The following is a 12,930-nucleotide window of genomic DNA, read 5'->3' on the forward strand; positions in this document are numbered from 1 at the left end:
CTAGACTGGCCTGCCTGTAGTCCAGACCTGTCTCCCATTGAAAATGTGTGGCGCATTATGAAGCCTAAAATACCACAACAGAGACCCCGGACTGTTGAACAACTTAAGCTGTACATCAAGCAAGAATGGGAAAGAATTCCACCTGAGAAGCTTAAAAAATGTGTCTCCTCAGTTCCCAAACGTTTACTGAGTGGTGTTAAAAGGAAAGGCCATGTAACACAGTGGTGAACATGCCTTTTCCCAACTACTTTGGCACGTGTTGCAGCCATGAAATTCTAAGTTAATTATTATTTGCAAAAAAAAAAAAAAAAAGTTTATGAGTTTGAACATCAAATATCTTGTCGTTGTAGTGCATTCAATTGAATATGGGTTGAAAAGGATTTGCAAATGATTGTATTCCGTTTATATTTACATCTAACACAATTTCCCAACTCATATGGAAACGGGGTTTGTACAAAAAACACAACAAATGTAGAAACACACATTTTTACAATGGAGTTCAGGGTGTGCATTGTGCATTTAACCAATTGCAAGTGCTGCATTGAACTCTAACTACAAAGATGATGGTCATGTTGATTTAAATCTTTGCATCTTACCATTTCGTTATTTTATACGTTGAGGGGATAATTTACATTAAAAAAGGTATTGTGCGTCGCTACAGCATTAGTCTCCTGCCAGCCACAGCAGGAACAGCTGATTGCTTGCACCTGCGCTGATTGGAGTTGCGGCAGCCAATCCAAAGGGCGCTTGAAGTCAGCTGCCACGTCATCTTTAAACACTGTCATGTGTGACAGGGGTTACAATTGAGTGGCTGTTGCAACATCCAGTCGACACATTTAGAACAACATTTGTTTTCATTTAAAACATGCGGCATAATTTCATGTTTAGCAAACTTATATTTAAGAAACTGATCCGCGGCCGGATAAAACTTGTTCACGAGCGTGATACGGCCCACGAGCCATACATTTGACACCCCTGATTTAAGGGGAACTGCATTTTTTGTGTGAATTTTGCCTAATAGTCACAATCCTTATGTAAGACGGGGCATTCAATCGATCACAACAGGACTGTTGGTTTGTCTTTGAAGACGTTTTGCCTCTCACACATATTGTACATATTACATATTGTTATAAAGGTGTCTACTACTATATTATATATATATACTTGCAGTGTGTATATAGAACGTTGGAGGGTTTTGAAGTTGTTTTAGAGGCTTTGTTGACTCCCATTAGCTGCAACTTACAAGCCTTTTTTATCATCTTTAAAATTGTTAAAAAAAACAAACAAGTGTGTTCTTGTCTCTCATAATGATTGTGAACAAGAGGCACAATTCCAAAAAACTGCAGTTCCTCTTTAAGGGTTTGTGTGCTTTCCCATCACAGAGGTTACAGCACTGGAGGAACCAATGGGAAGCGAGCCTACTGATCCTGCTCCAACCCCGGTCCGCCCGGCACCGAGCCCTGCTGCTGAGGAACCAAGGTTGGTTGGTCTCACCAAAGAGGTGCTGTCGGCTCACACACAGAAAGAGGAGCAGGAGTATGTGGACCGATTCCGCAATCGAATCCTGCAGAGCCCATACAGTTCTTACCTACAGATGGACAACAGCTCAATGGCTCCCTCCCATCACAGAGGTTTGTACTGACAAACGTTGAATGAGTGGGGAAGTCACAGATGATTTTGTGTTCATTCAAATGTCCAACTAAACCTGCAACAGGTGAATACCCACGTCCAGTAAGTGGTGGGTTGAACCGCTCTCAAAGAGGAAAGCCCCGACCTAAGCGACCCAAACCCCAAGGCTCCCCAGACAGCTATGCCTCCCCAACTGGACCTCATCGTCGTGTCCCAGAGTCCTCTTGGCCCTCCTCAGAATCCTCCCAGCTCCAAATGGCAGCACCCTACAGTCAAGCATCCCCTGTCCAAGCACCGTTCTTTCCCATGATGGCGACCCAGCCGGCCCCAGCACAACCCCCAAGACCACAACAGTTGCCGGAACCCTCTCCTATGGCGATGCAGCCCCCTGACCAGACCCAGTTCAGCTACAACTTCAGCTTCATGCAGCAAACCCAGAACATGCCAGGCATGCAACCTATACAGATGGAATCCATCCAGAATCTGCAGAGTATTTCTAATTTTCCCTGCATGCAGCCAATGGCTCCAGTGCAGTGTATCAACCCCTTCATGACACCTGTCATGGCTGTCATCCTTCCCAACCACCCATCTTTCACTTCAGGTTATCCTTCTATTTACCCACCCTCCACTGTCTCTATGCTGCATCAGGCACCCATCACCATGGCAGGGTTCGCCCCTACTGCCCCCTTCCCACAACCTCAGTTCCAGGCGCAGCCTGTTCTTCAACCCCAGACCTTGGCTGGCCCCCTGCTGGGCTCGCCCAGACCCTGCTCTTCTGGCGGAGAGGAGGAGGAAGCTGCCGGCCCACGCGCTCTATTCTCCAGCTCTCGCTCGAGTTCTCCTCTTCAGCTCAACTTGCTGCAGGAGGAGCTTCCCAAACTGAGTGGAGGGCAGAGCAACCATGCTGAAAGCCTTCTTGAGCAGCGTGACAACAAGGTGATACATCACAAAGGAAATCATGAATCCCTTTGATACAAATGACATATTTTGGGTTTATTCAATTAACTTTTGTTTTAGCTGTGCTGCAACCACACTAAAGATTTAACTTAACATTTCTCCCTCAGTGTGACGTCCCGAGTGACTCTGGGAACCATGACGCTCAGTCTACATCCAGTGAGCTGCTTGACCTGCTGCTCCAAGAAGATGCACGGTCAGGGACAGGCTCTAACGCCTCCGGGTCTGGGTCAGGGGAGTCTGGAGGCTCACTGGGATCAGGCTCTGGATCTGGCTCCAATGGCACCTCTACCTCACACACTGGTAAAGATACTTTATACTTCTCGCACCTTCACAATGATATTCCTTTTCATAGAAGTAGAAATGTAACCGTATCTTGGAATTATTAGAGGAATTAGTTGACTTAAAGGGCAAAACCATTTTTTTAACCTGATGGTACCTGCTCATGTGTATTTTGGATCTGCATAAGTCCTGAAAATGTGAATGTCACCTTCCTTTCTACTGCCTCTAAACGGTCCGTTTGGAATTTCTCAGTCCTGTGACATTTTGCAGACCTGTGATGTCTGTGGATATCTTTGTACATGGTAAAGGCTTACTCAAAGGTCTTTGCATAAGTCCGCCATTTTATTTAATGTTTGAGCATCTGTAGTCCAAACGACAAAATGCCCATGGTACGACAAGAAGACCGAAAATGCTCTGTTGTTGTTTGCTTTAATCAGCACAAGCCACTACACAAACTTTCAGCTTCATCTGAAGTAATAAAGAGCCTTACCGTATTTTTCGGATTATAAATCGCAGTTTTTTTCATAGTTTGGCCGTGGGTGGGACATGTACTCCGGAGCGATTTATGTATGAAATTATTAACACATTACCATAAAATATCAAATAATATTATTTATCTAATTCACAAAAGAGACGAAGCAAAATGTCAGCAATCGTCACTCACACGTCAACCAATAAGAATTTGGCAGGGGAGGGTCATGGCAGAAGTGCATTGTGGGTCATGGGATGCTAACTGCTATATGCTACTGCCGTAGCTATTAAAATGGATAATTTCTACATTGGCGGTAACTTATAAAAACTGAACAAAAATGGCACCGAAAAGGAAATCATATACTGCAGATTACAAGCCGGACGTAGTGAAATATGCTGCAGAAAACGGCGATCGAGCAGCAGAAAGAAAGGACGCTAGCGGCGCATACCAGGAGCGACAACGAGGAAGAAGATTTCATCGGATTTAGCGATCAGGAGTGACAGATTGTCTGGTAAACGTATAGTATGTTCTATATGTTATAGTTATTTGAATGACTCTTACCATAATATGTTACGTTAACATACCAGGCACGTTCTCAGTTGGTTATTTATGCGTCATATAACGTGCACTTATTCAGCCTGTTCACTATTCTTTATTTATTTTAAATTGCCTTTCAAATGTCTATTCTTGGTGTTGGATTTTATCAAATAAATTTCCCCCAAAAATGTGACTTATACTCGAGTGCGACGTATATATGTTTTTTTCCTTCTTTATTATGCATTTTCGGCTGGTGCGACGTATACTCCGGAGCGATTTATAATCCGAAAAATACGGTACTTGTAAGTGTTATGATTCGTGGCAATGCACCTTCAACTCAGAAGAAGTCTGTCTTTGTGTGCGCGAAGCACTTCAAAGAGTCCTGCTTCAGAAACCTGCGCCAGTATACAAATTGATTTTCCAATTAACTAATTTTAATGGCGGAGTCGGTGACTACTATTTATGGCAATGGAGGAGACAATGAACCAGTAAGTAATAACAGTCGGTTAGAAATGTGTGAATAATACGTTATCAATGTTTTAGCTCGATTTGTTGTGTAGCTAGCTTAGCCTTATAAATGTAAGACAACCTTCTCCGGCAATATAAATAATTAATTTCCTAAAAACTACTTTTAATTGGATCAGTGCTTACTGTCTTTGGTAATGGACGAGTACAATATATAATCTTATTATATATTATGTTATTACGTTCGCGATGTCACACGTAGCGATGCTGATTGCCTTTAGCCTCTTGTTTTTTACAATTCAAAGCAGCCGAGCAGCAGAGTTATTTACTTGATATAGAATAGAAAAGCCTTTGTTGTCAATATACACATGGATACGTCCAGGATCTAGCATTAGAAAATTAAACTCGGTAGATGTTTAACCTTAGTCAGCGTATAGTTCCAGACCTGTACGTCAGCGCGGCTTTGTTACTCACTTTCGTCCACACGCATCGTCTCCTTCCTTGTTGCCGACAATAATAAAACACGGTGAGCCGCTGGTATCACTGTATCATCTGGGATGTTGTGTTGTGGTGGCAGTCACTCAAAACAGATGGCTTGTGGCGGTCACCCATGTCCATAGTGCACAACAAAAGCAAGAAAGCTGAAAAAAAAAACAACAACTACATAACATTTCTGCCGGGCAGGGGCGAATGCTTACTGAGCACTTACTGCCTCTCAAAACAAACTGTTTTAAAAGGGGAAAAAAAGGCTTGAAAATAGGTCTAAAACAAAATCTATGCAAAATTCTGACCAGCTAACCAACATAACATGTTATGTAGATCACAAGGAAGTGATTGAAATGTAAAAAAAAATTAAAAAAATCATGATATGACCCCTTTAAAGACAAACTAGGCAAAGACAAATGCTGTATTACCACTATCGGGCTGTGACTACTGCTCTTGGTTAGTTAGTTGGTTGAAGTTTATTTTGAACATGTATACAGATTGACCATGATACATCACATATTTTTCATTTCTCTTTCCAAGATGCTTTAAAAGAAGTAGGAAGAAGGAAAGTTGATCTAATCCTGCCTCCTTTTCACTTTATAGCAGTTACTTACAAATTGAAAAACAGGAAGTGAACAAATGTGTAACACAGTTTACATTAATGTTTTTTTTAAATACAATGGTTCTCTTAATAGTTATGATTTACTTAATGAGTTGAATAATATTGTCAATAAGTACATTCTTTTTCCTCCTTGAACTTTGTAAACACTTTGAGTTTGAGCAGTTTCCTACACTGGATCATATTAGTACATTGCCTTCTTTGCCTAATCCAATTCGTAATTGAATTCCACATGCTGATATGGTAAAGGTCTTGAGTGTTGTACGTGCATACACATGTTTTAAGTTAGGTTTTTCTCTGCTCTTGGGTTGCAGGCAGCAGCAACAGCAGCAAATACTTTGCCAGCAATGATTCCTCAGACACTTCACACAAAGCCAGGAAAAACCAGGAAGCGCCGGCGGAGCTCCAATGCAGCTTTGACAATCAGGTGGAAAACTCAATATGGAGCATGATCCAGCACACGTCGGAAGGTGTCAAGATGACCTACCAGATCCACACAAGGTACACACAAGTCTCAGTCCAGTAATTCCCGTGCATTTTGTTTTATGACAGACATAACACATACATTGTAAATGGTTTTTTTTGCAAGACTGAGCTTGCTGTTACTTGTTATCATAGTTGTATCTTTTGTGTTGACCACTTCACTGTTGAGACACTGATTTTCTGGACAGCACTTTACAGTAGAACCTCAACTTACAAGCCTAATTGTTTCTGTGATGGAGCTATTAAGTCAAAACATTTGTATCTTGAATCAACGTCAGCCATTAAAATGAATGGAAATTAATATAATGGGTGCAAGGCCTGTCCAAAAAGAACACGTTTAACTAAATATGACATGCCTTTTAAAAAGAAAAATTACTTTTGGATAATAAATAATTGTATAAAAACAATACAATATAATGTACTAACAACTACATTAGTTTTATAAAGTAATATATTAATAATGTACAGTTTTTATCTTGGAGAATGGACTTCTACGGTAGGGCTGGGTGATATGGCTGAAAACGGTATCATGATATGTTTTATATCAGTCGATATCGATAATTATTGATATGTTTTATGACCTATCAAAAATAAGGAACCTGGGAGAAAAATGTAATAAAAGTAAGGAAATGTCAACTCAAACATGGAAAACAATCAATGTAAACAAAATTCTAAAATCACAATAAGCACTTAATACACCTCGTTAAATTTAGGTGAAAAAATAAGGTGTATATGTAAGAAATGCTTCATTAAGTGTAAGAAAATAGTGCAAAATGTGAAAATGTAAACAAGGAAACCTGAGAAGATTTTTTTTCTGCAGGTTTAGTGCCAGGAAGTTACAGCTCAGCAGTGTGCTCTGAGCGAGCACAGGTCTTCTGTCTGACTACGGTCCGTTTTTTAAAAAATCCAAAAAACTGCCATACTGTCGAGGTGACGTCTCCTGTTTAATCGACAATTTGTACGCTCTCTGCAGCACTCATTTTTACTTTCTCTCCTCACTCCATGCAAAGAATCAACTGCGAGACAACGATATGGTGCAAACAATTGTGATAGTTGATACTGTTACCTGATTGGCTGTTAGCGTGTCACTCCCACTGATCACTTCCTGCTCGGTTACCAAAGGGCGAATGCCTTTGTTCATGCACCCAACCTTGCTACGCAACTTTTGGTTTCTTACAACGAAGAAAAAAATGTATATATCGAACATTTTATTAAACTTATTTTCTATTGATATCGATTATGTGTCTATTGTGATATATCGTGTATTAGTGCCCAAGCCATGGGTAACTTACACATCTGTGAAGGCACCATTAATGCTGAAAGGTACATACAGCTTTTGGAGATATGTTGCCACACTTTTAGCAAGACAATGCCAAGCCACATGTTACAACAGCGTGGCTTTATAGTAAAAGAGTGCGGGTACTAGACTGGCCTGCCTGTAGCCCAGACCTGTCTCCCATTGAAAATGTGTGGCGCAATATGAAGCCTAAAATACCACAACGGAGAACAACTTAAGCCGTACATCAAGCAAGAATGGGAAAGAATTCCACCTGAAAAGCTTCAAAAATTGGTCTCCTCAGTTGCCAAATGTTTACTGAGTGTTGTTAAAAGGAAAAGCCATGTAACACAGTGGTAAAAATGCTCCTGTGCCAACTTTTTTGCAATGTGTTGCTACCATTAAATTCTAAGTTGATGATTATTTGAAAAAAATAAATTAAGTTTCTCTGTTCGAACATTAAATATCTTGTCTTTGCAGTCTATTCAATTGAATATAGGTTGAAAAAAAATTGCAAATCATTGTATCCTGTTTTTATTTACGATTTACACAACGTGCCAACTTCACTGGTTTTGGGTTTTGTATATTGACATTGTCTTATCGCCCAGCCCTATTCTACGTTAAGGCATTCTCCGTCAAACACACCTTTAGCGGCCGTTTAGATATTATTTTAACATCCTTGACTGGCGTCAGACTCATTCTGCTTCAGTATGGTGCAGACTACGCTCCAATTGTTTCGCCAAGTTGTCATGTTTTTGATGATGTCTGTCTTTAATTCTATAAACATCATCCACTTTTTCTTCTCAGAGCTGTCCTTCACAATCAATGTATTCCTTCCCATGATTGGAAAACAATGTTGTGTTGATCTCTAGCTATAAGATAAGATAAGATCACATGATTTGGTCGGCTCGTACGGCACCAACTAATGGCGCGGATGCTTGCAATTTAAAGCAATGGTCCCCAACCTTTTTGTAGACCAGTCAACGCTTGAAAATTGGGGGGGAGGGTGTATGATATTTTTATTTATTTTTTGTCATAAAGAAATACAATCATGTGTGCTTACGGAGTGTATCCCTGCAGACTGTATTGATCTATATTGATATAAAACGTATATATTGTGTTTTTGATGTTGATTTAATAAAAAATAAAAAACTTTTTTTTTTTTTTTAATTTCTTGTGCGGCCCGGTACCAATCTGTCCACGGACCGGTACCGGGCCGCGGCCCTGTGGTTGGGGACCACTGATTTAAAGCACAACAATTACCCAAAAGACCGCTCTTATCTCAAAACACTCTTAAGTTAAGGTACCACTGTCATTTGTCTGCCACTTGTAGGCAGTTTGTAACATGGCTCATGCACTTTATCCATCTTGTTGCAGAGCTCTACAATTAAAAATAACTGCTGAATATGTTTAATATGCTTTTTGTCTCATTGTACATCTTTAAACTCCTCACATATGACTGTCCCTCTCTTCTAGGGACCAGAATGAGGTGTTGGCTGAGGACAGAGAGAAGCTGCGGGTATTTCAGCCTCTCCAGCCTTGGTTCAGCCAGGAGCAGCAAGAGGAGCTAGCTGACGTCCATCCCTGGATCCAGCAGCACACAATCCCACAAGCGATCGACACACAGGTGGGAATGTGCACAAACACACTGCCACTACAGCACGCTACATCAACCCGGCCATCCTCTAAGCGATCCAGTAATCCACAGGACAATATTACCATATTTTCTAGACCATGGGTGTCAAACTCTGGCCCGCCGTGTAATTTCACTTGGCCCTTGAGGCGATATCAAATTACCACTAGAGCTGGCCCGCCGATTATATACAGCGGCGGTGCCGCGGTAACACTGCATTCACCGCTAATTCTCATACTTGCCAACCCTCCCGGGAGACTCCCAAATTTCAGTGCCCCTCCCAAAAATCGTCACGTTCGCTTTTCATCCAGTCCAACGAGTGCTGGCCCGGTCACATAATATGTGCGGCTTCTGCACGCACACACAAGTGAATGCAACGCATACATGATCAATAGCAATACAGGTTACACTGAGGGTGCCCGTATAAACAACTTTAACACTGTTAGAAATATACGCCACACTGTGAACCCACACCAAACAAGAATGACAAACACATTTCGGGAGAACATCCGCACCGTAACACAACATAAACACAACAGAACAAATACCCAGAACCACTAACTCTTCCGGGACACTACAAGGTGTGTGTGTGTGTGTGTGTGTGTGGGGGGGGATTTGGTGGTAGTGGGGGGTGTATTTTGTGTGTGCGTACAGAAGCCGCACGTATCTTGTGACTGGGCCGACACGTTGTTAGAATGGATGAAAAGCGGACGTGACGACAGCTCGTAGAGGACGTTAAAGGCAGTGCCTTTAAGGCACGCCCCCAAGACTGTGGTCCGGGTGGACTACGAGATATAATGACTGATGAACACCTTCGTTCGATAATGAAGGTTGCCTCAGCTCAAAGCCCGAGCCCCGACATTAATGAACTAGCATCCAAGAAAATATGCCAGGTATCTGGCTTGGGCACATCAGATTAGATCAGTGTGTTGCAAACTGAGCAGTTTAAAGTCCTGAATGGTTGGTTTATTCATTGTTATTTTATTTTAAAATGTATTAGCCTGTGGAAAAAGTTAATGTTGATATTTACCTCAGAAGGCTGCATATAGAAAAGAGGCATTCAATGTTTATTTAAATTGTATTTGATATGCCATTGATATTTTTTAATTATTATCATTATTATTTGAAACTCGATTTTGCATGTCACTATAAAGTTATATAAGCCTTGCTTGTAAGGCTGCAGCTAACGATTATTTTTCTATCGATTAATCTATAGATTATTTCTTTCGATTGATCTGTTAATCTCTAGATTATGTTTTCGATTAATCTATAGATTATTTTTCCTTTTACCGATTATTTTTTTATTCAAAATGAAGATGAAAAAATAAATGTAGGCCAGTTTTTTCAAAAGCCATGGCTTTTATTTACAAAAAAAAAGAAGTATGGCCACTCAGTCAACATTGACAACAACATGACTAAATATTCTGTAACAATGTAAACATTTAAAACTTTTAACATTTAACAAAATTAAAAGTAGCTTATTTGCTTTTTAATGTGCAAATATAAAAGTCAACATCCAGTGCAAATCTTAATATTCTGCAATAGTATAAGCATTTCAAAAGTAAAAGTATTGCTTATTTTGCTTTAAAATGTGCAAAAATAAAGATAAACATCCAATACAAAAAAGTGCAAAACGAAATATTCTGTACAACAGTGTAAACATTTCAACAAAAGTGAAAGTATTGCTTATTTGCTAAAATGTGCAAAAATAAAGATAAACATCCAATACAAAAAAGTGCCAATCTAAATATTCTGGAGCACTCAACGGGCTCATAGTGATGTTACTAGTAGTTGACCGGGAGGTGTTTATTATCATTTGGGGAGAGTCCGCTACCTGATGCTCACCTGCTAAACACCTATCTGTTCGACGCTGAAGCGCTGACTACATGCGCTCTGAATACGCACTGCTGATTGGCTGATAATGCTTTGTGTGTACCAATCAGATGGTTGTGTGGGTGGGACAATGCTGCGTGCTGAGACAGAAGCAGCTTGTTAAGACTTTAGCTTTAGCTTAGAAACTCGTTCGGTACACCCCCGTACCGAACCGAAAGCCTCGTACCGAAACGGTTCAATACAAAACACGTACCGTTACACCCCTAGCAGATACAAATGACACATTCATGTTTTTGTGTAATGATGACAACGTATACTCGCGCGGACGATTGACTAGTTGATGGTTGATAGTTTTCTTTTCAAATGTTCGTTCATAGCCGTTGTGCTGCCATGATAGGCCATTCCCCTCGCTCGCACCGCTCGCATCGTCTGCTTTGATCGTCTGCTTTGCGCTTCGCCATGACGGTAGTGTGACGTAAATATGCGACGCGTCGACGCACAAAAACGGCGTCGACGTATTTATGTAACCGATGACGTCGACTACGTCGACGCGTCGTTTCAGCCTTACTTGCTTGTTCAATATTCAATTCAAAACTTGTTTGGGTCCCTATTAAAAGTTTAATTTGTTCAACATTGGCCCGCGGCTTTGTTCAGTTTTAAATTTTGGCCCACTATGTATTTGAGTTTGACACCCCTGTTCTAGACTATTAAACGCACCAGTATATAAGCCGAACCTACTAAATTTTAGGAAAAACCTTTTTTTTTACAGATATTAGCCGCACCGAATTATAAGCCGCAGATATATACTTTGTGAAATTAGTTATTTACACAAAGAGTTTGTAAATGTTTATTTACATACCTTAATTGTCTCCAAACGGTGTCTGTAACACGGCAGTAAAACGGTGATCAAACAAAACAGAAGTCATCGTCAAGGACCCACTAGTTGCGGAAGCTAGCTACCCAATCAGCTAAACAGACTCAATAACTCCACGGTGATATTTTGGTGAATTTACTGAGAAATTTGTGAAACTGAAACAATACAAAAAGAATGCCATTGTAAGTTAATGATACTAACAGACACTCGATCATAAACGTGTTAGCATTCTAGCTAATGGTAACAACGCTAGCTGCAATACATCACAATAGCATGTACAAATATGTATGAAAACAATCCTAAAGACATCACACATGGGACGGGTTTAGTAAGTAAGGAATGATTTAGTTATATTGTAAAACATACAAACGTTGCTTGGAGTGATGAATGAAGAATTCCATACGAGTAGAAACGCTATGGACGGCTAGAAGATGGAACAGCACTTCTACTTCCGATTGAAAGCACTAAATGAAAGGAAACTGAAGCACCCGCAATAGCACAAACAATAACACACCATTTTAGTGTTTTTGCTTGTTCTGTTTTTTGCATTTTAGCCATCAGCGAAGAAAACTCCACACATTAGCCGCACCGTGTGGGAAAAAAGTAGCGGCTTATAGGTCAGAATTTACAGTAATCCATTCAGAAAAGTGAACATTTTAAATAATCACTAGGTGTTTTTATTCATATAATACACTTGCGACACATACAGTACACGTGTGTGGCTGTCACACTGGCTTCCTGTCCATCACTCAAACACGTCCATGTGCAACATAGACACGAGTAACAATTCCTATTGTTACAAAATGCACACCCACCCAACATGTTGATTGGTTGTCTTGATTTATATTGTATATATGATATAAGGTATAATGTTAAAGGTCTGTGAATGAACATGGATACATTCATATTATTTGAATTTATTATTTTATTACTAATATTTTAAATATTATAGTAGGGACAAGTGATAGAAAAATGGATGGCTGGATACACTGAGTGTAATTGTAATGAATAGAAACACAGTAATGGATCTGTGTGGTCCTTACAAGGTGACTTTGCACTGCAAACACAGTTGACTTGTTTAACACCTACAAAGCCGGTGTTGATAATAATACTTCCCTGCTGTGAGATATTATATCAAGATGTTGCTGGTACACAACCTTTTTGTGCCAATAAAATTGATAATAAAATGCATTTTGGCACATCTTTATTTACACAAATTACATATCATACCGATTACTTTATCGATAAGAAATATTGATATTGGTATCGAAAAAATCCTAAAAGTATGTAGTTTCCCTGCCTAACGTCTCTTTATGTTCCTTAGGGTTGTATGAACTGCAACACTGGTGCAGGGGTGGCCCACTCCCCTCCACCCCCAGACCCCGAT

The 12,930-nt window shown here is 40.2% G+C and overlaps 1 protein-coding gene across 3 annotated transcripts in view; it reads left to right on the top strand.

Annotated features, from left to right (window-relative positions):
- per3 (period circadian clock 3) overlaps positions 1-12,930 on the top strand; it is a 52,483-nt gene that overhangs the window by 38,168 nt on the left and 1,385 nt on the right. For all 3 annotated transcript variants that reach the window (XM_062054753.1, XM_062054755.1, XM_062054752.1), the window contains exons 17-22: positions 1,383-1,631; positions 1,715-2,565; positions 2,694-2,886; positions 5,759-5,945; positions 8,680-8,830; positions 12,868-12,930. The exon at positions 12,868-12,930 is cut by the window's right edge. In XM_062054753.1, coding sequence (XP_061910737.1) covers positions 1,383-1,631; positions 1,715-2,565; positions 2,694-2,886; positions 5,759-5,945; positions 8,680-8,830; positions 12,868-12,930 — 1,694 coding nt within the window. The remainder of the gene's footprint in view (positions 1-1,382; positions 1,632-1,714; positions 2,566-2,693; positions 2,887-5,758; positions 5,946-8,679; positions 8,831-12,867) is intronic.

Source organism: Entelurus aequoreus, linkage group LG01 (genome assembly GCF_033978785.1).
Source record: "Entelurus aequoreus isolate RoL-2023_Sb linkage group LG01, RoL_Eaeq_v1.1, whole genome shotgun sequence".
In the NCBI taxonomy this organism is placed as follows: domain Eukaryota; kingdom Metazoa; phylum Chordata; class Actinopteri; order Syngnathiformes; family Syngnathidae; genus Entelurus; species Entelurus aequoreus.